Below are 27,517 nucleotides of genomic sequence, written 5' to 3'. Positions count from 1 at the left end.
TTTCCTCTTTCATCCGATTTTTTTCCCAGCTGCTGAGATAAATATCAAACGAGATTTCACATATGTTCTTTCTCCTGTGTGAGTTAATCAGTCCGGCCTCCCCATAAATTCTTTTCCCTTGCACTCTCAACCAGGTTTCGAAATACATATACGGTAAGTTACTTTACTCATGATAGATTTTTATCTTCAGAACCAGTCTGTGGAATGCATCAAGGATAGCCCTGCCATACATTTGTTATTGTGGGTTTGCCTTTCATTGATTACATTAACACTCCTGATCCCACCCTGTAAAATTACTCTTGCTGTGATTGGTTAGGTCAGTCTTTAATTACGGTAACCTTCAAGTATTTTACTGGATGTGAGCCTGCATGTTTTTTAGGAATTGTGGACCTTCAGAGGCAGGAACTCTAGCCCAGAATACTGTACAAGAGTTCAGCGTCCTATTCAGTGTCCTTTGTGCCTGTCTGGCAACATCTAAAATATAACCAGAACAATCTGAGGCAGTTTCATCAACCCAAGAAGATGTCTGCTGGGACGTAAGTACATCGTGTGCAATCAATATGCTTTGAATTAGGTAAAAGGTAAAGGTAAAGGGGCCCCTGACCATCAGGTCCAGTCGTGTCCGACTCTGGGGTTGCGGTGCTGATCTCGCTCTATAGGCCAAGGGAGCCGGCGTTTGTCCGCAGACAGCTTCCGGGTCATGTGGCCAGCATGACAAAGCTGCTTCTGGCGAACCAGAGCAGTGCACGGAAATGCCGTTTACCTTCCTGCCGGAGCGGTCCCTATTTATCTACTTGCACTTTGATGTGCTTTCGAACTGCTAGGTGGGCAGGAGCTGGGACCAAACAACGGGAGCTCACCCCGTCACAGGGATTCGAACCACCGACCTTCCGGTCAGCAAGCCCTAGACTCTGTGGTTTAACCCACAGCGCCACCTGGGTCCCACTTTGAATTAGGATGATGGTTAAATAAAATAACAAAGTGTGCCAGTGCTTGACTTCATTCATATTGATTAAGCAAGTTTTATTACAGGAAACATTTGCAGAAATAAGATGGGAAGGGCAATTAACCTGATGATTTAAGTAATAAAAAGGCAGCATTTTGGCTTTTCTTGATTCAGAAATACTGTGGAAAATAGAATAGAAGTTTTTGATTGTGATTAGGAACAGAAATGAAAATTGGTGTAAAGAAGTATCATTGGTTATAATAACTTTGAAATAAAAGATATGCAGTTGATAAATGACATGAAACTGGATGTGTTGATGTTAAGTTTAGCAAACCCAATTAGATAAATGAAGGGGATAAGCAGAAGATGGGCAAAATATCTGGCTGCAAATAAATTAATGACTAAAGCAGAGTGCAGCACAGTACATACATATTAACTCTCTTTGGAACTGAATCAGTGGTCATTATTTGTCAATTATTGATGTCGAAAACAGTTCAATTAGTGGAGGTGTATAATAGGCCTATTTAGAATTTCACCCCTAAATCACCCCTAAATTTTAAACATGGAATAGTCTACTACACGGGTGCCAAGGACAAGGCCCGCGGGCCTAATCCGGCCCAGCAGACCTCGTGATGTGGCCCGCCGCCCGCCCGCCGCCAGACCTCGCGATGTGGCCCGCCCGCCTACTGGCCGGCCGCTAACCCCCCAAACCCCCGCTGCCGCCCGCCGCCCGCCCTCCCACGGCGCACCTGTAGTGGCTTTCTTTTGGATTATTTCCGAGGCTGCCGGGCTGGGGGGCCTGGGAGGTGGTGAGGGGCGGGCTAAGCAGCTGCAGCCAATCAGAAGCGACGGACGTCTCTGGGCGCCGCCCCTTCTCCGAGACAAACCACACCCGTCGCGGCAGGAAGACACGCCCGGCAACGCGCCCACACATGACGGAGCCTGGCCCGCCCCCGCCGGGTCGCGAAAGAGGGCCGCAATCTGCCTGCTCCTTCTCGGCGCCCCCGTCAGCCGCGCGGCCAGAGCGGTAAGCAGCACATCTTCCCCGGGCAGCCCTGGAGGCGCCTCCGAAGACACCATCGCCGCCCGGCTCGAAGGCCTTGCTCTGCTCCGCCTCTGGGGCCGCCTACCTCCCGCGCTGGCTGCCCCTTGGGGTGACGGCGGGAGAGCGAGTGGGGGAGCAAGCGGGGGATGAGGGGCGTGGTGCTGAAGCGGCGCGGGACTCTGTGCGCCCTTCCAGCGCTCTGGTTGACCCTCGCGCCTGCCCGTCCGCCCGCCCCAGTTCCGCTGCCTTGGGACTTCCTGCGCGGGACAGTGGGTGGCTGGGGAGCCTCTGCTGCCTCCGCTCTTCTTCTCCGTGAGTCGCTCCCGTACTTCTTGAAGCAGACCGCTCGCTGCACCACTTGTGGGGAATGAACGGACAAAGGAGGAATTGGGCGGAGAGGGACGGGGGGTGCCAGTCGATGGGTACAAGTAGGCCGCTTCAGGGCAGGGATCTCGGGGCGAGGAGACGCAGGAAAGGGGCTCCTGCACCTTTAACAGTTGTGTAGCGGAGGGAATGTCAGCGGATGACATGGCTACAGCTGCGGCAATTGCCTTTTCTGCGCTGCTGTTAAAGGTGCAAAAAAAAACCTCTCTCGCCCCACCCAGCCATTCACTAAGGAACATTCTGTGGGGTGAACAGATGTAGAGAAGGAAAATGAGTTTTGCCAGGTGCAGCCTGCCTTCCTGGCAGTGTGAGAAAAGCCATAGAATTATATAGAGTTGGAAGGGACCCGAGGATCATCTAGTCCAACCCCCTGCAATATGCAGCTGTCCCACATGGGGATTGAACCTGCAACCTTGGCATTATCAGCACCACGCTCTGGCCAACTGAGCTATCCCGGCTGAGGTATCCCGGCTGAGGTATCCCGGCTGAGATATTGGGACACTTCCCTTGTTTGTCACATTTCTAGCCTCCCTTTCTTCCAAGGAGCTCAAAGTGACATATGTGAGAAAGGGCTGTCACTCAGTGGGCAGGACCCCTGCTTTTCAGGTAGAAGGTCCCCAGCCGGGCCTTTGACCATTTTGGTTGCCCTCCTCTGGACACGTTCCAGCTTGTCAGTATCCTTATTGAACTGTGGTGCCCAGGACTGGACACAGTACTCCAGGTGAGGTCTGACCAGAGCAGAATACAGTGGTACTATTACTTCCCTTGATCTAGATGCTATACTCCTATTGATGCATCCCAGAATTGCATTGGCTTTTTTAGCTGCTGCATCACACTGCTGACTGATGTCAAGTTTGTGATCTACCAAGACTCCTAGATCATTTTCACATGTACTGCTCTCAAGCCAGGTGTCTCCCATCCTGTATTTGTGCCTTTCATTTTTTTTTGCCCAAGTGTAGTACTTTACATTTCTCCTTGTTAAAATTCATCTTGTTTGCTTTGGCAAAGTTGTCTAATCTGTTAAGGTCATTTTTAAGTGTGATCCTGTCCTCTGGGGTATTAGCCACCCCTCCCAATTTGGTGTCATCTGCAAACTTGCTCAGGATGCCCTCAAACCCATCATCCAAGTCATTGATAAAGATGTTTAGTAAGACTGGACCCAAGACAGAACCCTGTGGTACCCCACTAGTCACTTCTCTCCAGGATGAAGAGGAGTCATTGGGTTTGGTCAGCCAGCCAGTTACAAATCCACTGAATGGTAACATTGTCTAGCCTGCATTTTACCAGTTCTCCCCACAGTGCTCATGCCTTTCCATTGTTAGTCTGTCTCTCTTCCCCCCTCATTTTGACCCCTGTGGTGTGCGCCCACATTTCCAGTCACTTATCTTTTCCTGACTGCCTTACCAACACAGGCATCATAAGTGTCAAAAATGTGTGTGTGTGTGTGTGTGCGCGCGCATGACCGCGTGTGCCTCCGTCTTGCCGGCAAAGAGTTCTTACCCGTGCAGGAGGCTCCTGTCCCGTTGCTGCTTTAAAGCCAGCCACAAAGCCAGCGGTCTCCCCTTTCCCTGCTCGCCTGCCAGATGGCTGGCTGCTGCGCAGCTTGCCTCCCAAGACTCCCTCCCCCCTTACCCCACACCCCAGTCTTCCATCCATGCAGGCAGCATCTCCCCCCCTTACCCCACACCCCAGTCTTCCATCCGAGCAGGCAGCATCTCCCCCCCTTACCCCACACCCCAGTCTTCCATCCGAGCAGGCAGCATCTCCCCCCCTTACCCCACACCCCAGTCTTCCATCCATGCAGGCAGCATCTCCCTCCCTTACCCCACACCCCAGTTTTCCATCCATGCAGGCAGCATTTCCCACCACCCCTCACCCCACACCCCTGTCTTCTCTTCGTGCAGGCTGCATCATCCACCCCCTTTCCTTCTCCGTAAAAAAAGCTCAACAACTTTGAGCTGAACCCCTAAAAATGGGGGTAGATCACTGCCAGATTTTAATTCTGAAAGTAGATCACTGTCTCTTGGGATTTCGCCACCCCTGTAATTAATGGGTTGATTCAATATGAGGAAATTGTATAAGTTCACTTGATGGGAGCAACACACATGAAACCATACAGGTGTCGTAATAAGGGAGTCAGAGTTTTGCCCATTCCCAGTAATCAAGGCAGCCCAAACTCATAAGGCAGTGGACACATAGTCCTACAGATACAACTGGCCCTTTGAGGGTGACCAAACTGCTGATGCGGCCCCCGATGAATTTGAGTTTGACACCCCTGGTCTACTAGGACAATCCTATGCATGCTTACTCAGAAGTAAGTACCACTGTTTCCCTGGGGCTTTTCTCCAGGAAAGGTATGCAAGAGATTGCAGCAATAAGTCCTTTTGATCAATCTGTGACTTCCATACTTAAGAACCCTAAAATGAGCTCTGTCATTGGAATGAAGCAGGATATAAAAGAAACTTATAAGCCATCCCTCTTTGTGCTCTGAACAACTGGGACAAAAATATGGTTGGAGGGAATAGGAAGTGTTTCCATAATGAACTAGTTAGAAAAAGCAAAGGATCTATGGGTGGTATATGAATATGCCATATTCAGAGTAGACTCACTGAAATCAGTGGACAAATTAGGCATGAATAGACCCACTGAAATCAATAGAAAAGTCTGTCCCTCACTTTTGGCTGGAATGAGCACAAAATTGGTTTCAGAATAATTTCCTGTGGCAGGATGACAAACTGAAAATCTGCCTGCATGTTTCAAACTCCCCCCTCTGTGTTCTTTGGTAGATGTCTGCGCAGAAGAAAAGGTGCACATGAAATAGAACCCAAAACTGATCTTACTCGCTGGCGATTCAGCTCCGTGGAAGGGCGGCATAAATGGTACTACGTGGCAGACAATGAAGAATGTGCCCGTGAACAGAACGCACTAGAGGCTTACACTTTAGGGCTGGACATTGTAAGTGGCTTAATGATAACAGATGGTACAACACTGAAAGTCTACAAAAGGAGTAGAGGGCATAAGGACTGCTGGCTTGGGCTTGGCTTGCTGCAGATTCCCAAGGGCTGGGTCATTTTTCTTTTGGCTTCTCATTTTCTGACACCTCAGATAGGAACGCAGGAGCTTGGTTATTGCTTTCATTGAATCATAGATTGTAGAAGGGATCGTGAGGGTCATCTAGTCCAACTGCCTGCCACTTGGTGCTGTACAACTGCAACTTGATAAGGTCAGGCTTATCTTATACTTGAAAGACAGACAACCCTGAATAAGATGAATATGCTGATCTACTGGAAATACTGGAATACATAACTTTGATATCACTTTCTACAAGGTAGCTGCTCTGTGTGCTTGTTACCTGAGTTTGTGCTGAGTGAGTTCATCTGCAAGCCAGAGTCAGTGTAGGGTTCTTACTTGTGGAAAGGGAGTTGGGCTACATGATCTTCTGGTCCCTTATGGTTCACTGATCTAAGAGCTCAGAGATGTTCTCTAGCAAGCCACTTTCTTGCTCTCGATGACCATTCTCCAGTATACTGTGTCTGATATTTCCATGAGGGACTTTATGTGTGTGAAAATACTGAGGCACATGCATCCTCTACGCAGTTTGTTTAGAGGAAGACTCCTGGATTTCTGGACACCTGTGATCTCCCATTGATGTGAAGCATTGTGAGATGTTTGCAGCTGTAGATGTCACTTGAGGAATCTCCAGTTGAGGAATGGTATCTCAGGAACAAACCATCCATTACATTAAACAACTTTTTGTATTTAACATGACTGTTGTTCAACTACATGAGGACCCAGTCAGTATGGGAATTGTGGTGGGTGGGAAGGAGGGAGTTTTGCCTTTCCCAGCCTGCTGGTGTCTCTAGGCACATGCAAATAGCAGCTGGCGAGGGGCAGGGGGATTTCATTGAGACTACTGCTGAGAGGGGAAGTATTAAATGACACTTCCCCATCTGCCATGGTCCCTATCCTGACTCCCTTTCTCTGCTATATTTATTTTTAAATGACCAAACAGTTGCATTATATGTAGCAGGACAGTTAACACTATGCATACCGGTACTTTGTACTGTAGCCAGCCTTTTCAATTTCTGTACATTTCTCTTACTTCCCCCATTTTGTTTTACAGAGTAAGTTCTTTCCAGACTTGCCCAAAGCCAATACGGCCCAGGAAGCAGTCCAGAAAGCGATTAAATTCTTCTCTGGCCTGCAAGCGGAAGATGGCCATTGGCCTATGGAGTGCTCTGGTGTCGTCGCTCTTGGACCAGGTACAGGGACCCTAACAGAATTACCACGAATACATTAACTGGCCTCCCTGTATATTTTCTATAAATCTGTTGTTGTTTTTTACCAGATAGGCTAGGCACAAATAGGTGGACATTTTCAGAAACCTCTGAAACTGCTTAAATTAGTTGTCTTTCTTTTGCCTCATAATAACATAGGAAGCTGCCTTATCCCACTGGCACATCTATCTGAACACTGAACTGCTGGCAACCCTCTTTGGTTTCCCCAGCTCTATGCCCAGGATCCAACTTGGGATTTTCTGCAACAAAGCAAAAGCTATCGCGCTTTCCAGTGCAGTCAGAATAATCTAGAATAATGGACCTGTAAGCCTTTAGCTATGAAAGGAACAAAGAGATCTCACCTGTGAACTTAACTGTAATTCAGCTAAATAGGTTTTCTTCTTCTTGGGTAAGCAGAGGTGTTTATCTTATTCAAGCCAGTTCAGACTGCCTTTGGTCAACTTTCTGGAATAGTCTTCATTCTCAGAATATTTTAAACTAAACAATTCCCACCTGTTTTAGAAAACTAAGTCTAGCCTCTCTCACAAAACAGAATACCACTTCAGTGCATTCCAAGCAGGGGGGCAATCCATTGACTCCATTGCACAGGATATTGCTCATTGTTGGCATCACATAGCTGTATGGGGATGTGGTAGACCAGATGGTTTTAAAAAATAAATCTCTATTATTTTTAACTGTTTTACAGAAAATTTTAATATTTCTTGTAAACCACTTAGAAGCTTTACTACACTGAAGTGGTATATAAATAAATATAAATAAATAAATGTGGTTTGCGTAGAGATAGAGATGTGAGAGAAATTTGATTTAGTTTGCAGTAAAGGCTTTATTAGTGCTTTCGGAAACAGTATGAGAACTGAAGCACAGGCATCCATTGACATTTGCTATTCACTGAATTTTGTAGTGCACTTCTCCAGTCACATAATGTGTAGAATGGCATATACTAGAGTAACAACAGCAGCAGCAGCAGCAACAACAATAATAATAGCTTTGCAAAAATGTGTATATTGAGATGATGAATTTTCATGAAGACTTAAAAATAAATCAATCACAAACAGATGCAAAAAAGTGAACCAAACTTTGAAATGAAGTGAGAGAAGCTGAATTCACTTCAGTCCCTGCATGCAGAAGGTCCTAGGTTTGCCTTCTGGCATCACCTGATAGGATTGGGTAATACCCCTCTGAATCCCCACCTGGACCAGCAATTTGAAGATAGTTCACTGAGAATCCTGCTGCCTGTTGTTCAGTGGTTCACCACACAGGGGAAGTGCATGCAGCTCCAGGCAATTACTGTAAGCAACATCCAACATTGAATAGTCCAGAATGAAATTATGCACCTTCTAGTAAGGGGGCAGAAGTGATTATCTTTTGCCTAAACTTGCTAGATAATTAAATCTTGTCAATCAATCAATCAAAACCTTTATTGGCATCATTTTTAAACATTTAAAACACATAGTCCTGTACAATCACGTCGCCAACTTATCAGTACAGTCACTTGCCAAAAGGGGGAGAAGGCCAGCAATCTATTTCACCTCTGTGGGTCTCCAATGGGGGCAGGATCCTGTAGTGTACTTTGGCGGCAAAAGATCAAATAGAGGAACTTAGCTACAGTCTTGGTACGCTCCTGGTCTCTCCCCCTATAACCTCTATCTCCGGTTTCCATTTTGGAACACATAGTTGGTCCAGGTATTGCTGGCGGACATCGTCATACATTTAACGACCATATGAGCTAAAGTTTCAACCAGATGGGCGTCTCATGGGCAGATCCTGTCTCCTTCTGCTGTCCCTGCGAACCTACCCCAGAGGAGGTTAGAGGGGTTAGCACTGAACCTAGCTAGTGAGAAAGCCCTTCTTTCTTGTGGGTTAAACAGAAATTGTAAATAGCTGGAATTAGATTCCTGTGCCCAAGAGAGTTGGAAATAAAGAGGGGGACATGTTTTTCTCGCAGCTAAAGTCAGTTCCTGGCGCTCTATGTCCCATAACCTAGTTTTTAACATGGCTTTGGCAATTGGAAAAGCCAATTAAATCTTGTTATGTTTGATCTTTTCCTTCTGTTTCACACACCTACCAGGGGTACAAAAGCACAAGTTACATTTCGATATCCAAACAGGCGGTATCCAAACAAATCAAGCCAAAACTGAGATTGTGAAGTATTATACATTGTTATCTTTTTTTAAAAAAATCAAACAGGTTTTTTGATGTCATGCTATGCTGCCAAGATCTCACTGCCAGAAGAGTACGAGAGAGAGCTCCTGCGTTACATCTTCTCACAACAGCTTCCAGATGGTGGCTGGAGTTTGTGAGTAGTCCAAGGAGGGTGTGAGCTTCTCTAGAGTGGCCTGGGAAGAGATGCTCTAATTCTGCATATCTTTGTCTTGGGCTGGTCCATGATGCAATTCCCCCATGAAGGCTACTTTAAATCACTTCTGCATTCTGCTGTCTTTTGACTGTGAGCAATACTCACCATGCGGACAGGGCAGCAGGGTAGATGACCAAAATGCAAGCTGGACTCAGCATGTACTGAAGCTGCCCAGCTGTGGCAGAGAAAAATAGAATTGTGGCATGAGGGGTGGAGAGAGGCAACAATAATGAAGACATGATATCCGACATCCCTCTTGCCTTTAAAAAGTACCACCTGTAGGAAGTATTACAACTGATAAATGGTCTGGGGAAGCCAGGTTGCCTCCATCCAAATGTATCCTGTCAAACCAATAGCAAACCACAAAATAGTTTGGGGTTTGACTCAGCTTTGAATCCGAATTTGGAATCTACATTCTCATCAGCTCCGGCTCTAGGGGAAGGCTGGGTGGCGCGGGGCTGCCAGGGGGGCGCTGCGCGGTGTGCCTGCCCACCAGCCGTGGCAAGAAATGGGGCGGGGGCACCGGAGCAATCTCCGCACCACGGCGCCCGGGCGCCCGACATGCTTAAGACGGCCCTGATTCTCATAAACCAAGATCAGCTCTATTTATCTGGAATGGAATTTCAACTGGTATTCCGGCTGTATGAGCTGCTCTCAAGCCCATGCTGTCTCCTGAAAAGAAACATTTCAAAGCACTACATGTCCTCCATTAAGGCATTACTTTAAAAAAAGGGAAATAGAAAACAAAAGTAGGTATTCTGTGGTAGCCTGGCTAATGGCTAGCTGACTGGGTATTGTTGGAGTATTCTGACAAATTCTCAGAGAAGTTTTTGAATTTAAGTTAATGGAAAGTAAACAATTCAAACAGGTTTCTAGACATCCAAACACTCTGGTCTATTTTCTAATGGCTCTTTGATCTCTCTTTATGGTAGCCATCTTACAGAACAGTCAACAGTATTGGGCACAACCTTCAGCTATATAGCTATGCGAATCCTTGGACTTGGGCCTGACCATCCAAATGTAGTGCGGGCTCGGATAAATCTCCACAAGAAAGGTAAGGCAGAACTCTCTGGCAGGGCTGGATCAATCCATTTTGCTCGAGCGTAGTGCCCAGGCAAAACTTGGGGGTCCTGATGTTGTACAGTTATTTGGGAGCACCTGTCTATTCTGTCTCTTTTCCTTCCTTCCTTCCTTCCTTCCTTCCTTCCTTCCTTCCTTCCTTCCTTCCTTCCTTCCTTCCTTCCTGGGTCCTATTACAAATCTCCATAGATTGGCAAATGGACACCATTTCTATGATCAAACAGAAGATGCTGGTCATATCTTCCCTCCTGATTTTTCCTCCTCTAACAATTATACAGTGTTACCTCAGGTTACAGTCGCTTCAGGTTACAGACTCTGCTAACCCAGAAATAGTACCTCGGGTTAAGAACTTTGCTTCAGGATGAGAGCAGAAATTGTGCGGCAGCGCCCCCATTAGCTAAAGTGGTACCTCAGGTTAAGAACAGTTTCAGGTTAAGAACGGACCTCCGGAACGATTTAAGTTCTTAATCCAAGGTACCACTGTATTGGGAACTCTTGGGAGGGTCGGGACATGGGCCGTTTTGTACCACTCCATAAAGCACAAATGCAGTGATAAAATATTATTTCATAAATACAAAGAATGAGGTGAGTTATACCCCTTTTATTGCAGTAGCGTTCACACATAGGGTTTATTGGCACAGTGGGAGGTGAAGTAGTTACTTCTGCGTGGATACAGTCTGAGAAACAAATGCATATGGTTTGAGGATGATCAGGGCATTCACTCTGTCCAATATAGAAATGAAGAGGGGACCCTTTGGCTCCAACCTGTTCAGAAACTCTACACTGAACATAGCTGAAAACTGTGCATCTGCTACTAGACTTGCCCTCCAGTGTGTGGAGTGTGGCCGAGCCAGGCAATGACAGTGTGACAGGGCAGTTAACATATACAAATATATTAAATTCAGTTGTTGTTACAGGTGTCTAAACAAGGTAGAAAACACAGCTTATTTTCACTTCAATTTCTTCAGCCTAGGTGTTACAGCTTAGGTCTTAATACTTTGGTTCTGAAACAGGGTGGTACTATCTCTCTCTCTCTCTCATCTATTTATCTATCTATCACCTAATATTTTATTTTAAGAATTTGTTGCTTACATTTTACATTCATATCAACACAATAAAACATTGTCTTTTGGAGGTTCTCAACCCCCAGACTTCCCCCCACCCTCCTCCCCGGTTTCCCATCATTATCTCTTATCTTTTCTGCATTTTTATATCTTTATCTAATTTATTCATTTCCCTTATTACAAATTTTACCCTAATTATATCACCAGTTCTAGTTACAGGTAGGTAGCCATGTTGGTCTGAGTCGAAACAAAATTAAAAAATTCCTTCAGTAGCACCTTAAAGACCAACTAAGTTTTTATTTTGGTATGAGCTTTCGTGTGCATGCACACTTCTTCAGATACACTGAAACAGAAGTAACCAGACCCTTATGTATATTCAGAGGGTGTGTGGGGTGTGTGATGGGAATGGGTGATGGGCTGATAGGAGTGGTAAACCTGTTGATGACTGTTAAACGACTGTTAATGACTGCAATTGGTCTTGCGGGAAAAAGCAAGGGCTGAGGTGCTAAAGAAAGCTTGATCATGTATAATGAGATAAGAATCCTATGTCTCTGTTCATACCAGGTGGCTCCATGGTTTTAAGCTTGCTAATGAGTTGCAATTCAGCAACTTCTCTTTCCAGTCTGTTTCTGAAATTTTTCTGTAATAAAACAGCTGCTTTGAGATCTTGTATAGAATGTCCTGGGAGATTGAAGTGTTCTCCTACTGGTTTCTTTGTCTTGTGATTCCTGATGTCAGATTTACAGTATGTCCATTTATCCTTTGGCGTAGGGTTTGGCCTGTTTGTCCAGTATTGAGAGCTGAAGGGCACTGTTGGCATTTGATGACATACACAGTGTTAGAAGATGAGCAATTAAATAGTCCTGAGATGGTATGTTGGATGTTGTTGGGGCCAGTAATGGTGTTGTCCGGGTGTATGTGGCAGCAAAGTTGGCACCTGGGTTTATTGCAGGTTCTGGTACCAGTGTCCATGTTAAGTCTGGTGGTTGTATTATTGTGGGTGAGGAGTTGTTTAAGATTGGGTGGCTGTCTGTAGGCAATGAAAGGTCTTCTTCCCAGAGCTTGAGAAAGAGAGCTGTCATTGTCCAGGAGAGGTTGTAGATCTCTGATGATGTGTTGTACTGTTTTAACTTGGGAGCTGTATGTGATAACTAGTGGTGTTCTGTTATTTTCTTTTTTGGGTCTGTCTTGCAGCAGGTTCTCTCTAGGTATCAGTCTGGCTCTGTTGATCTGTTGTTTAACTTCATCAGGTGGATATTTTAGTTCTAAAAAGGTTTGCTGTAGATCTCTTAGGTGAGATTCTCTGTCTGTAGAGTTGGAACAGATGCGGTTGTAATGTTAAACAACGTTAGGCTGCGGCACAGCACTCTGGTGGAATTCTGAGCATAGCTGCCAAGTTTTCCCTTTTCTCACGAGGAAGCCTATTCAGCATAAGGGAATTTCCCTTAAAAAAAGGGATAACTTGGCAGCTATGATTCTGAGGCATTGCATCACTAAACTCTAAACAAGTTGAGCTTTCAATCACACAAGGCTATAAACATATCTACGTTTTCATTAAAGGTTTCTTTGACTTTGCCCCTTCAGTCTATGGAAACAAAGACTTTGATAATTCTCTTTCCAGGTGGTGCTCTTGGAATCCCTCATCTGGGCAAAGTTTGGCTGGCTACTATGAATTTGTACAGCTGGGAGGGAATGAATTCACTGTTTCCTGAGTTATGGTATGTGTCCTAAAGTTTTCTCATCCCCAACCCACCCTGCCAATCATGAATTGCCAAAGAAAGGTCTCTGCGGCAACAGTATTACACAGTAGACGGATCCTTCACGAAACAGCAACAACTTGGAAATAGACACATTCATATGAATCTTCACTACCAGGGCCGTCTTGAGCAGCTCGCGCGCCCTGGTGCTGAGGGGCGGAGATCGCTCCGCCGCCCGCCCCGCCCTTGCAGGGCGCAGTTGGTTTCCACGCGGCTTTGCCGCGCGGTGCCCTCCTTGCCAGGCCGGCGCCCAGCTTACCAGCCCCCCCCCCGTGGTGCACTGTGCCACCAGGGGGCTATGTAGAGCCGGCCCTGTTCACTACTTCGTGTCCGTTTGTGACAGAACCTGTTCCTCACAGGATTTCATGTAGAGGTTACTCAGATGAAGAACATCTACTCATGAGTCAGAGTGAGGTATGGCTAGTTGCCATACCTCTGCCTGATTGGTGAGCAGACACATGTCATGGATGTGACATATGGTGCATGTTAATGAGCAAAAATTGCAAGCTGCAAATGGAGTTCAAACTGCAGCCCATAGGCCTGGGAAATGATTTTAGGGTTGTTTTAAACAGTGCTTTTTTCCTAAAAAATGTTTAGGGGTACTCTCATTTTCCTACTCATATTGCTCATATTGAAATACTGCCCTCAATGAGGCCAAACTTAGATTCACAAAATGTTTAGGGGTATGCATACCCCTGTGTACCCGCAGAAAAAAGCACTGGTTTTAAGAAAGAAGTAACCAGAAGGTTGCAAAAGATACTAGTTTTCACAAAAAATATAGTGGAGGATGAATTATTGTTTTGTTTCTTATTGTGTTATACCATAAACTGCCCTGTGATCCTCGGATGAAGGGCAATATAGCCTGCCCTTAGTTTTACCCCTATATCCAGGATTCCTGACATTGTTTTCCATGAACCTGTTTCTTCCATCTTTCTGAAACAGGCTGTTCCCTACATGGATGCCAGCACATCCCTCAACATACTGGTGTCATGCTCGGCATATCACCCTCGTGATGAGCTACTGCTATGCCTCTCGCCTGACTATGGAAGAAGATGAATTGATCCAGAGTCTAAGACAGGCAAGGCAACATTCTCCAAACATCCCATCATCCTCGGTCAGAGTAGGACCCTCGTACTCCCTCGTATCTGCACTTGGGAGATTGCTTGCTTGTATCTGACAGGGAGAAGGCTAAATTGGATGTCTTATTTTCCATTTAAGGCAGAAGTCAAGCTCAGAGCAACAGTGTTTAAAAATGCCGTGGGAATATTTATTTTGGAGAGAGGCGGGGGCATGGAAACATGCCACTTGGCCATCCCTATTCCATAGGGGAGGGCAACTTTGGGAGGGTAGAATTTGGAGTGGAGATGGTGCCCATGGCATCACCCTTCCAAATCATATGTCTCTCTCCTTCCATGTTTTTCTTTTAATTTATTTTAATGACTCTGTGCTTCATGGTCCACAGAGTATTGCTTTAGACCCTTGCCTCTTCTCCTAAAAACTGACAGACTACACCCATGTTGCCTCCTCCATCACAGTAATACCAGACTCCCCCTTTTTAATGCATCTTTTAATTTCTTTCTCCCTTTCTTTTTGGGTGGTAAAAGGTGTTTTCTCCTCCCCTCTTCAGAACTACTAAAAAACAAATCAATGATGAACTGTTGAACCATTAATCTCCTATGGAGTACCCTCCTCTTCCTCCTCAAGTGTTTAATTGATTAATTAATTAATTAATTAATATTATTTCTTAAGACATACCACTTTTCATATAAGTATAAAAATGGATGAAGAGGACCATGAAAGCTGAAGCCATAACACAGGGAGGAGTGTTATATGGGTACAGAGCAGATTTTGCCACACTAGCATGAATTTTCTGGGTTTTTTAAAGCTATGAAATGACATTTGTCAAGTACACTAGTATCCTGCTACTTCTTTACTATGAAAGTCATTTCACTTCATGGTTTCCTTCTAGGAGATTTATGTGGAGGACTTTTCCACTATTGATTGGCAAGCCCAGAGGAACAATATTCACGAAACCGATTTGCAAGCTGCACACAGCTGGATGCTGGATGCTGCATATGGTGAGTGATGTAGGAATTGGCAAGTCTTATTCCAGGAGTTCAGTCCTTCAATGTAGGTTTCCTAGGGTTTACTTGGCACAGAGAAAGAGAGGAAGAGACTTCTGTTGTTATAGGCAAACACATTGTCTGAGGAATAAGACATGGGTGCTTTGCATGTCCTTGACGCAGACACATATCCATGGAAACATACAACATCTTCCAAGTTTCATATTATCACAGCTTGTTAGCTGGAAGCAAACAGTCAGCTCTGAGAACAAACACAATACAAACCTTTGTAGCACATACAAGTAAGAACATTGCTTTGTGAGCAAGAGGCCTGAACCATGGCTATGGACACATGCCATGGCATTATGGGTTTTGTAGTCTTAGAACCACCCATGGTGATCATCACTAGGGTTTTGCCTGTCAGGCTACAGCAGGCATCCCCAAACTTCGGCCCTTCATATGTTATGAACTACAATTCCCATCTTCCCCGACCACTGGTCCTGTTAGCTAGGGATCATGGGAGTTGTAGGCCAAAACATCTGGAGGGCCGCAGTTTGAGGATGCCTGGGCTACAGGGTAGTCCCACTCGCTGGATTATCACCTTGTCGTGGTGAGTGGGATTGCATGTTCCTATGACCCTTGTGAGCGAAGCCGTCTGGAATCTCATACTCCCAGCAGAGTCACCCAAGGCAGTAAGGTCAAAGTGAAGGAGCTAGACAAAGAATGATCCAAGAAGTCCTCAACAGCAGAACAGGCGGATGATAACAAGTGGCATGTTACAACGGCTGTGAAGGTGGATGAAGGCTGCAGCAGATAGGAATCTACCGGTTTGTCGTGACTACTTCATGCCATTGGAACAGAGCCCTACTGCGAAGACTGTGCGTTGGTCAGTGTGCACTGATCTACACACATAAAACAAATTCATGCACAGGCGTCTTCCAAAAACCCAACCCAAACCCCCAAAGTCCCATGGCGATCAGCAAATGGTAACGGGGGCAGAATCGTGAAATCTGGAAGCCCCTAGTCATGAACCTGCACATGGGCGGTGGATACAGATTCAGTTGTTCTGACTCAAGGAATGAGGCAGTTGAGCAGCTCAGCAGCTGTATCCATGACTGAGCAGCCCTTTTTAGGATCCACTCTGCTCACCCCAAAAAGGGGAGGGGCTAGAAAAGGTGCCCTAAACACAGTCTGCCTCCCTTTTTCCCTGACTGGATTATTGCGCCTAGTGGGGTCACCACCTAGCGGTCGTAAAAGACAATTGAACTTTGGAACATGGAATATACGGACTTTGTCAGATAACACAGACAGCGAGCGTCCTGAACGCAGAACTGCCATCATTGCAAGAGAGCTGCAACGTTTTAACATTGATGTTGCAGCACTTCACGAGATTCGAAGAGCAGGCGAGGGACAACTGAAGGAAGAAAAAGGAGGTCACACTTTCTTCTGGAAAGGTCTACCTGAACAAGAGCATCGAATACATGGGGTAGGCTTCGCTATCAAAAATGATCTTGTGAAGCTCCTGTCAGAAGTCTTCAACACAGGCTTCAAGGAAGGAAACCAAGGCACAAAATGAACACTCAAGTCCTTCAAGATCCCATTAAGTGGGATTGCTTCCAAACGACTCTTAAGGGCCACCTGCTTTCAGAATTCCCTGATAACATCGAGGAACACTGGACCAAGCTAAAAACATCCATTATTGCAGCCTGTGAACAAACTATTGGATACCAAACCAAGAAACACCAGGACTGGTTTGATGAGAATGACAGTGAGATTGAACGCATGATTGACAAGATGAGGAAGGCCTTTCAAAGCTGACAAAGAGATAGAAACTGTGCCACTAAGAAAAAGCTATGCCAACGCTAAGGCTGAGATTCAAAGAAGAACCAGAGAACTAAAAAACACCTGGTGGATAAAAAAAGCTCAAGAGATCCCACACTTAGCCAACACTCAAGATGCACAGAGTTTCTTTAAAGCCACAAAGACCATCTATGGACCAATAAATCATGGCATATGCCCCCTACGCTCAGCAGACAGTATCACACTTCTAAAAGATAAAGAAGCTATTGCACTGCGCTGGAAAGAACATTACCAACATCTCCTTAACCGCAGCTCCCCCGTAGCTGCTGAGGTCCTCTCACAAATTCTGCAAAAACAAGTTAGAGATGAGCTTGCAGTATCTCCAAATCTGGGAGAGTTGTGTACAGCTGTTCACCAAATGAAAAACAACAAAGCCAGTGGACCTCATGGGATACCTGCCAAAATCTTCAAAGTGGGCAGAATTGAATTTACACAACAACTTCACAAGCTCATAAAAAAAAATCTGGGAAAGAGAAGAGATCCCAGCAGACTTGAGGGATGCCAAAATTATCAATCTCTTTATAAAAGGTGACAGAACTGATTTTGGAAACTATCGAGGCATTTTTCTATTAGCTGCGGCCAGCAAAATTTGCTAAGGATCTTAGCAAACCATCTCTTAACAATATCCGAGGTGACCCTTCCTGAATTAAGGTCCATGAATAACCATAGTTTAGAGGTCCCGGGCCCTAAGGAAGTCAGACTATCCTCCACCAGGGCCAGGGCCTTTTCAGTGATGGCTCCGACCTGGTGGAATGCTCTGTCCCATGAGACTAGGGCCCTACAGGATTTAACCTCCTTCCGCCAGGCCTGTAAGACAGAGCTATTCCGCCTAGCCTTTAATTTGAACTCAGCCTGATCTTTTATTTCCCTTCTCTTTCCCCATCCCCCCTTTTATGAAGATTACCTGCTCTGGGACCCCACAGCTAATTCTCTCCTGGCCTCCTCGCTGGCCCAGATAGGTCTAATTTAGCCAGCTATCTCTGGTGCCTATCTAATGTTTATTGGATGGATTTTTCCCAAATTGATTCTTGCACTTGAATTTTATTGTTATTCGTGCTTTTATACTGTATTTTATGTTGCTTTTATGTTGTATTACAATTAAGTGTTTTAAATTTGTTGTTAGCTGCCCTGAGCCCAGGTTTTTGAATCAGGAAGGGCGGGGTATAGATAAAAAAATATTATTATTATTATTATTATTAAGTGGTGTCACTTGGGTCCACACATAGGTAATAGCCCCTCCATGAAAGAGGGTGTCCCATTAAAGGGATCCAGAAGGAGTTGCTTCTGTCTGAACATCCAGGCGGGGGTTAGGACCATAGCACTCACTGACCAGGGACCCTTTGGGGGGGGGACCACAATTTGGTGTAGGTCATAGTATTGGGTTGACCCTAGAAACACTTCCAGTTGGTAGGCTGGACTTCAAATGATATACCCAATGCCTATGGCTAACATTCACATCAGATCAATAAATTTGTGGCCTATTTGACCCATTTTACATTTACTCTTTTTGTCCTGTCTGGTTATTTCCCTATAATGGGGGGAATGGGGTCATGGTGGCTTGGGATGCAAGCTCCTCACCAAATGACCCTAAACCACTGGTACCCATCTGTGGTAAACCCCTTGTTCACATCCATGTTCCTTTTGCAGATTCCCCCCTGAAATCATCTTTGAAATTTGGGGGCTGAAATCCTGCCTCTATTTTGAGCAAAATACAGTATCTTTTGGAAGCAAGTGCCATTGAATTCAATGGTGCCTTCTTCCAGGTAATTGCATGGAGGATTGCAGCCCAAAACGCACAAGGAAGATAGAACCGTATTAACATGATTGCGATGTTCATAGTGTCTCTTATTCCTTCTGCAGCTACCTTAAATTTGTACGAGAGATACCATTTCACCAGTTTCAGAAAGAAAGCCATTGCAGAAATGTATGAGCAAATCAAAGCTGATGACATATTCTCAAATGCCACCAATTCTAGTCCGGTAGGTCCTTTGTGAATGTCTTTCAGAAATAATTGTATCGGGAACAAATTACTTTTGATGGCAGCGTATGTTCCTTCTCCTGAGGAAGATTTGCCCCCAAAACCAGTATACTTCCAAAGGCAGAGCTATGCTTGTAGCAATCTTGTTTTGCCCAATTGAAGGAGTTTCTGTGTTGGGCTGGTGACATGCAGAGACATAGCCATGCAACAGATGACTGTGCTAAGCATGGAGGTATAGCAGAGGAGAATTCCTAACTGGAATGGTGTATCTTTTGTCCTGTAGATTTGTAAAGTGTTTCATATGCTAATAAGAAAGCAAGTTGATGGAGCCAATTCTCCAGCTTTTCAAGAACATATCTCCAGACTTTATGACTACCTTTGGTAAGACTGGCATATTTATTCCACCCATCTTTGTAGTGTCCTGAATATGGTTTTGCATAAGTGTGGTTTTGCAGACCTTGATCTTTCCTCAAAAAAGGGTCAATCAGACTAGAAAACATAAAGCACATTCACATCGTACTTCAGAATGGTGTGTTTACCTGCGACAACCGTCGTATGTGCACAGATGAGCACAGATGCTCAGATGGCAGCTTCATCACTAGGCGTTCCAGGGGGTTGCAGTGGTGGGGAAACCAGAAAGGGCATGCACACTCTGTAAAAACATCTCTGCCCCCTCTCTGATGTGAACAACCCTGTGCAAATGCAGCTTTGCAAAGCAGTGGGATAAAATGACTTTGCTGCGTTTTAGGCCAGTGATGTGAACATATCCTTATTTGCAGTACTGTATAGGCAGATCTCATGCACACCCGTGGCTCACTCGTTGTGTTGTATGGGAGAGATATCAGGAAGATTTTGGTCTCTTATTATGCAATGCAGATAGGTAACTACATGGTCTTGTGACTGCTATAATCTCTTCTTTTTATATCTCTGCAGGATGGGACAAGATGGTATGTTAATAAAGGTACAATAGTGTGAACCAATATGTTTTGAAATATTATGGGCTGCAATTGGCATTGCATTGGTGACTCTCAAGCTCAGCTGTCTTCTCCCTGCCGGACAGCACCAGCTTATTTGAAGTGAATATCAAAATATCAGGAGATCCAGGCATGGATCTTCTGCATAATGTGTAGCTTCACCCCAGGGTTAGGGCTAGGAGATAAGATTTAAGATAACACCAGGTCATGTGGCACCTTTTTAAAATGCTGATTCAGATGTTATCTGATGTGCCAAGAATCCCAAAACACATGCTGCTTAACTGAGAGAATAAGAGGAAAAACTATTGGACTTGGGGGGAATTGATCAATACAAAATACAATCAAAACAAGGGCCAAGCGAAAGTGCGGAAGAGCCCTTTAGTTACTGATTTACTCCCAGTGTTCTTGATTTCTTTTAAAATAGTGTATTAAAAGAATAAAAATGGGAATAAACCACTCCCACTTCCCCACTCCCACACAATTCTGACCACACAAATTTCAGAGGCTTGCACACCTGTCCACCCACATATTTTCCCATCTTCCACTCAGATAAGCAGGAGGGCTTGTCACAGTTCCATGAAACATTCCAGCCCTTAAGGAGGGTGCAGAGCAAGGCCAGTGGGGTAGGGTGTAGGCTGGGAAGTGACCATGACTGGGGAAGCATCCAAAGGGCTGGTTAGAGAGGACTGCATTCAGCTCCCAGGCTAGTGGTTCTCCAGCCCTGATCTAAAGGACAAAACTGACCTTCCTTTCTTTATATCAGGTCATGGGATCACAGACCTGGGATACATCATTTATCATTCAAGGCTTATTGGAGGTACCATTTTATATTGTCAAATCTTCTACTTTTGTTCTCTCCATAATAATTTCCATTTACATATATATATTAGATGAATGAACTGGCATGTAGATGGTGTGTGTTTAACCAAAGCACACACCTTATGAGATCTGAACACCTCGTATGCCTGTCATGGTTCTCCAGGTAATTTATGACATGAGGTCCAGGAATTCACACACTGAGTATTCCTTGTGTAACACTGAAGTTATCCCTCAAGAACTTGCGTTTATTTTTGTAGCTGTCCAAAGTGATGCTTTTGTGTAAGTGTCACAGTGGCCTGAGTGGGCTACTTCAGAGTAACGACTCTACGCGGCTCTGCATTTTATCTTTTTATTGGTGCTGCGTATGTACAGTGCTAAAGGCAGTACTATTTACAGAGACAATCTTATCCGCTTGAGTCAGAACCTCCGAATGGCGCTTGGCGCGTTTTTCTCCAACATAACAACTTGGGGAGACCCAGCCTCTTCCCCCTACGTTTTCTGCGCAATTCCGGAGTTGGGGGGATGGGTCTGCCTCCCTTGCTTCCCCCTTCCTGTCCCAGCTGGGACGATGGCTCCGCTACCTTGCCTGAGCCTCGGACCCCACTTCCTGCTTCCCCATTTGAGTCGGAACTCTCCCTGCTTTCCCCTGCGCTCGGGGATGGGCTGGAACTTAGGAGGGGAGGGACTTCGCGATATCCCCTGTCCCTCACAGTAAGTGTCTGAGATTTTCTCTGTGACTTTCCTGGGTCGGAATTCTTAAACATAACTTCTTTCATTTTCTAGGCTGGGGTTCAGAACAATCCTGACTATGCATCCTGTCTGAAAAAAGCCCATGAATTCTTGAAAGCCTCTCAGGTAAAGCATGATATTGGAATAACATACATAGGGAATCAATACTGCTTTCAGCTGTCTCAGCAAAAGAATCAGGAGGGAAACGCTTGTCTCTTTTTGCAAAGTAACATGAGCCCCTTTCATGTGTTGCTCATCATGAGAAGGAGCTATTAGGGGATCCAAGGCAGTGGGCCACTACTTGACCTAGATCAGGCATACTACTTGACCTAGATCAGGCATCCCCAAACTTCGGCCCTCCAGATGTTTTGGACTACAATTCCCATCTTCCCCGACCACTGATCCTGTTAGCTAGGGATCATGGGAGTTGTAGGCCAAAACATCTGGAGGGCTGCTGTTTGGGGATGTCTGACCTAGGTGTTGAAGGGCAGCTTCCAAGGTTGTATGGTTTCCCCCAGCCCTGCCTCTGATATCTCTGCATTTAGACATGGATGCCTGCATAGGCAAAGCTTAATGTGTGGATGTTGTGGTCATGAGATGCTGTGTGACCTTGTAGGCAGAGCCAGAGTGTGGCTCAGCTGCCTCTTGATCACATGAGATTCGTTCAGCTGAATAATGTGTCATGGCAGGACTACAGAATAATAGGTTTTTAATCTGAAGCCCATGTGATCCTTGACAAGTAATATCAATTTGGTTTTATAGTGTGGCTTCAGTCCTGTGTAAAACCTTGTATATCTACGGCAATTTACCTCAACCAGCACTATGGGTTGTACCCAGTATGAATCCCATTCAGAGCAAACCCATTCAGGTTCATAAACATGACCAACTTGAGTTCATAAATTTCAGTGAGTCTACTTTGAGTAGCACTAGCACTGAACATAACCCTATGTGCTGCCATTGCATCAGGCTGTAGCCACATTCTGTCTTCTAAATTACAGACCATATTTCTGACTGAGTTAATTTATTTGTTTTGTTTTGTTTATTAGTTATTGCATAGCCCACCTTTTTCTCCAAGGAGCTTAAGGTGGCATACATGGTTTTCTTCCTCCTTAATGAATCCCCACAACAGCCCTGTGAGGAAGTCTAGGGTGAGAGGCAGTGAGGATTGGCACCCTGGTCTCTCAGGTCCAACACTCAAACTGTTATGCCACACTGGCTTTCCCACTGGTTACAAATATAATCTGATCGCCTTTTATTAATATGCTGCTAATCTGTTTTTCAGATTGTAGATAACCCACCTAACTACCAGAGATATTATCGCCAGATGAACAAGGTACATCCAGAATCGTGACCTGTCTGTGTGACACATAGCCATCAAAAAGAGAGCTTTTAAGTGTTAATTCTGAGAATGTAAGGACATGAGAAGAGCCTGCTGCATTAGGCCAGTGCCCATCTAGTCTAGAATCCTGAAGAAGAAATATGGATCACCCATCAACTCCCTGATTGCTTTCTTGGGCTTTGCTTGGGAGGAGATGCCTCTACACTGGCAGCTGCCAAAGGAGTCCTAATCTATTCACTTCAATTACCAGGGTGGATTCCCCTTCAGCACTCGAGAGAATGACTGGATAGTGTCTGACTGCACTGCTGAGGCCATGAGGGCACTGATGCTGCTGGAGGAAAAATGCCCCTTCATAGAAGATCATGTGGCACCTCAGCGCCTCTTTGATGCTGTCAACGTGGTGAGAAGGGGGAAAGCCCAGAAGAGAAAATGGGAAGCAGGCAGGAGGAAGCTATTGTGGGAAGACTGAAGTCATCTAGCATTCTGTAATAGTGCTGAGTTTTGTGGGGCCGTAGGCTAAGAGAATTGGTGGAAGTGTCCCTATGGCAGCATTTTATCCTCTGTGAAGGATGATCAGTCTTAAAGTTTGAGTTCCTGAAGCTCAGGTAAAGGGATGCAATGTAGTGGGACTGAGAGCAATCTCCCCCAGTAAGCTGGATCGAAAGCTCACTGGGCATTAGGATTGAGAACAGATGGACTGTTGATCTTGCTCTTTAGAAAGCAGCTATTGCATCCTTACACATTACTTACGGTAATCAATTTGAAGTCAAATACATAATGAGTTAATCTCTTTCCCTACACTAGTGATTTGGAGATAAATCACATTTGGTAGAAATAGTGCAAATTAGCAAATTTTGTCCTGAAATCCTCATCATAGTCGTGAGGAGCAAGGGCACTTTCTAGGGTTTGCTAGAACAACAGAATCTCCCCATCCACCGAGTTCTCCATTGGCCTAATATGGTGAGAGAGGGCCAACTGGCACGACTACATATATATACAGAGAGCCACTCTGCTTTTGTTGAGCTCCACTTAAAATAAAGAGATTGGTTTGTCAAGAGCACAGGCTCTGATTTTACACAGCATTGTAGCCGGGTGGAATGGCGCCTGAATTGCATTTGGTGCTTGTGGCAAAGCCTGAAACAGCAGGAATCTATCCAGACTTGAAAAACAGAAAATGGCCACATGAACCATACAGTTATCAAAGCACTTGGGTAGAAAGGGGCAACTAAAATGATCAAGGGGCTCCATAACATTTGGGTTTTTTTAGTTTGTAAAAAAGACAAGTGTGGAAGGGGCACAGGAGTGGCTTGTGGGGTTGGGCAGGAGTGACCAGCCATGTGCCTCTGCAAGGAACGCCATGCCTGTTCTTAAACCCTCTCCCCCTCCCCCATCCCACTTGTACTTTTTTGCAGATTCTGAGCATGAGAAATTCTGATGGCGGTTTTGCTTCTTATGAAACCAGACGAGGGAGTAGGCTACTGGAGATAATGAACTGCACAGAGTTATATGGTAAGAACACAGCCTTGATATCAGAACAACTTAAATGGGAATTCTGGTCATCATTAAAAGCAAGGCCTATTTCATAGTTTTGGGGTTGGAGACCATGAACTGAAGTCACATGTTTGAAGGCAGTTTGTTTTGGCCATAGGACCTTGGCAATTGTTCACGTTGTCAGAGTCCATTGCAGGTGCTGATAGGAGAGATGTTCTAAGGAAGGCTGGTGGTTGGTTTCTGAAATAGGCAGAACAAAGATGACGTGATACGGACAGTCCATGTGGCTCTGAACATGGAACCCAAATGAGCAACAGGTACACAAAGTTAGCTAGAAATCAATGGTCTCCTCACATCACACATGTTATTCTTTGGCTATTATGTGGGTGGCAGTGCAGCCCAATAAAGATAAGCGGTGCAGGATAGCAAGGCACCAAGGCTGTGCTGCCAGAGTCCCTTGTTTGTGTCCTGTGGTTCTTTACAAATCCTTGCAGATTGGCCCTGGCTTTGAAGGTGGTCTGCAAACTGTGACTGGCTCACAATGGCACAGCATGCCTCCAGACCAGGCATCCCCAAACTTTGGCCCTCCAGATGTTTTGGACTACAATTCCCATCTTCCCCGACCACTGGTCCCGTTAGCTAGGGATCATGGGAGTTGTAGGCCAAAACATCTGGAGGGCCGCAGTTTGGGATGCCTGCTCTAGACGATAGGAGGGAGCCAATAATGCACAGTAACTCATGTCTTACTCTCATTTTACTTACACAATCACAGCTTTGTGTGGCTAGGTAGAAATAAATAAATGCACAGCTTTGAATTTTGGCTTACGCAGCTTCTCAGAGATGGGCAAGTGCTTACTGGGCTTTAGGAAGGAAGCAAAATTCATAAAATTGGGGGTGGGGTGGAGGCTGGTTCTGGGAGTTCCTAACTTTATGCATGGACCTGCAGAACTCAACCTATGTGGATGAAGCAAGCTACTTATCTAAACATCAAAGTAGTGTTTAGTGGCTGCCAATGAGTCTATGGGCCTAGTTCAAGTTAATTGGTTTTCAGCTACAGTGGCTGCCAATGAGTCTATGGGCCTAGTTCAAGTTAATTGGTTTTCAGCTACACCACACGGGTCTTGCTTATTTTAGAAGCCACCTCTCCCAGGATGACCCTGTGAACTGCATGCCAGCAGTGAGTGTGGCCAGAGCCATCTCTCCCTCCTTTTGCCACACCCTCTTATCTTCCCCTCTCTTTTTTGCTCCGTGCCCAGCAGGCTGCTTGGGGAGAGACCAATAATTCTTGCAGGGTTCTCAACTGTTTGCTTGGAAAGGGATTTCCTCTCACATTGCCCCATCTGTTTCACCTCCACCACCATCTTCATCTCCCTTCTGGCTCTTCCTGTGCTTCTAAAAATAGGCTGAGGTCTGTATGTGACCCTCTGGATGCAGCTTGGCCACCCCTGATCTAGACAAGGAAGGCTCTCGCTGATAGTCCTCTGCACAAAATGCATGGCCTGTTTTCCTGATAAGCTTTTGGTGGCCAAAGGGCTGACATTTTGACTGTTGTTTTTATAGAGTTTCCCCCCCCTCTTCCTGCTGTTTAAACTGCAAGGTTTTGGCTCCGTTTTTAAGGATATTTTCAAGGATTTTATAAATCTGTAAACCATCTTGAAACATAAAGTAAAATACTTTGTTTTTCAGCTGACTGTATGATAGACCACACCTATACAGAATGCACTTCATCCATAATGCAGGGATTGAAACATTTTGGGAAAAGATTCCCAAATCACCGGGAAGATGAAATCAGGTAAAGGTATGGGGTGAGATCCTCAGAAGCTGAGAAGCTTATTGTTACATCATGATATTCATCTTCTATAGCAGGCATCCCCAAACTGCGGCCCTCCAGATGTTTTGGCCTACAACTCCCATGATCCCTAACTAAGAGGACCAGTGGTCAGGGATGATGGGAATTGTAGTCCAAAACATCGGGAGGGCCGAAGTTTGGGGATGCCTGTTCTATAGTCTTGAATTCTATATTCTAATAGACTATTCCATGTTAAGAGTTCAGGAGTTGAATTTGTCAAAGACTGTATTTTTTTGATATTTGATTGCAACTCCAGTCATTATTTAAAATATATACATATACCTCCATCCGCTTAAATACCTGCCAACTAATGACCACGCGGTACATCTGAAGGGTACTCCAGTCCATAAAAAACTTTTGCCACAATAAAATGTGTTAGGCTTTAAGGTGGCACAAGACTCTTAGTTGTTTTTGCTGCAGCAAACCAGCACAGCTACCCCTCTGGAAAATGTATATGTACATGTAACTTACAGCATACATGTTATTTCCAACATAGAAGTGATACTTATGTAAAGTTGCTGCTGGTGGTTTAAACAAAGACTGATGATGAACACTCTTGATCTTAATTACCAGTAGCCATCACCTGGGAGGCTGGGAGGAACCACTACTGGATCACAGCCTCCTCTAAGGCGGGTCACAATAGCAACACAAACGTTGTTAAAACATTAAGAAGTAGGCCACAAAATGAATGTTTTGGGTGGGACCAAGTTCTGAAAAAGTGGAAGGCTTCTTTAGGTTACTGAATGCCATTGTTACAAGGAGCTTGCCTTAATTATTCTCTCATCCAGAAGCTGTTTAGCTTGAAATGTAAGACCCCTTTGTTTTTCTTCCCAGTGATACTCTAAGTAAGGCTTTGCAGTTTTGTCGTAAAATGCAGAAAGCTGATGGCTCCTGGTTAGGGTGAGTGGCTTACAAATATCCCACACTGAACTTGACTGCGGCACTGATTGGCGGAGTTTCTGAATGCATACATAGCGTTCTGAAAGAATGACTTGCTGACTGAGCAGTGGAAACCTTCACCTTTTGAATGTCTTTCCTACACAACAGTTTGACAGATAAAAAGGAGAGAACTAGCTAATGCAACACGCTGTTCCATTGTTTCAGCTGGTGTGTCATCCTACCGGTAGTAGAGGAAGTGCTGTGGATCAGCTGACCACTTGTAGTGTACAGTAGTTGACAGTCAGCTGTCCTATGTTGATACGGACTATGATTGTGGCCCAGTGCAACCCCTCGGGGGACTTGGGTGGGGCAGGCCAATTGTTTTCCTCAACTGACCAGAGGGGATGATGGGAAAGCCTGTCAATTTTTAAAATATAAATTGGCCCAATAGTGGCCTGATAGTGGAGCTTCAGCAGCAGAGAGAGATACTGAGGGTTCACTCCAGTCCTCTGCTGGAGTATTTAAGCCATCTGGAGTGGGAGCCAGCAACATAGTTGGCAGCTGATCATCCTGCCCACCCTAAAAATTGGCATTGCCTTTGAGGTA

At 45.2% G+C, this 27,517-nt stretch overlaps 1 protein-coding gene across 1 annotated transcript in view; it reads left to right on the top strand.

Annotated features, from left to right (window-relative positions):
* Positions 1 to 354: 354 nt before the first annotated feature.
* Positions 355 to 27,517, top strand: part of LOC118079446 (lanosterol synthase) — a 35,796-nt gene continuing 8,633 nt past the window's right edge. Inside the window, exons 1-18 of the mRNA XM_088674006.1 lie at positions 355 to 536; positions 5,162 to 5,330; positions 6,499 to 6,637; positions 8,861 to 8,969; positions 9,962 to 10,083; positions 12,795 to 12,891; positions 13,873 to 14,008; positions 14,900 to 15,008; positions 18,714 to 18,832; positions 19,115 to 19,212; positions 19,765 to 19,792; positions 20,569 to 20,622; positions 21,408 to 21,479; positions 22,636 to 22,686; positions 22,943 to 23,092; positions 24,105 to 24,201; positions 25,870 to 25,975; positions 26,867 to 26,932. Coding sequence (XP_088530132.1) covers positions 523 to 536; positions 5,162 to 5,330; positions 6,499 to 6,637; positions 8,861 to 8,969; positions 9,962 to 10,083; positions 12,795 to 12,891; positions 13,873 to 14,008; positions 14,900 to 15,008; positions 18,714 to 18,832; positions 19,115 to 19,212; positions 19,765 to 19,792; positions 20,569 to 20,622; positions 21,408 to 21,479; positions 22,636 to 22,686; positions 22,943 to 23,092; positions 24,105 to 24,201; positions 25,870 to 25,975; positions 26,867 to 26,932 — 1,736 coding nt within the window. The 5' untranslated portion in view covers positions 355 to 522. The remainder of the gene's footprint in view (positions 537 to 5,161; positions 5,331 to 6,498; positions 6,638 to 8,860; positions 8,970 to 9,961; positions 10,084 to 12,794; positions 12,892 to 13,872; positions 14,009 to 14,899; positions 15,009 to 18,713; positions 18,833 to 19,114; positions 19,213 to 19,764; positions 19,793 to 20,568; positions 20,623 to 21,407; positions 21,480 to 22,635; positions 22,687 to 22,942; positions 23,093 to 24,104; positions 24,202 to 25,869; positions 25,976 to 26,866; positions 26,933 to 27,517) is intronic.

This window comes from Zootoca vivipara, chromosome 7 (genome assembly GCF_965207765.1).
Source record: "Zootoca vivipara chromosome 7, rZooViv2.hap1.1, whole genome shotgun sequence".
NCBI lineage: Eukaryota > Metazoa > Chordata > Lepidosauria > Squamata > Lacertidae > Zootoca > Zootoca vivipara.
This window is presented reverse-complemented; position numbering and strand designations above follow the sequence as displayed.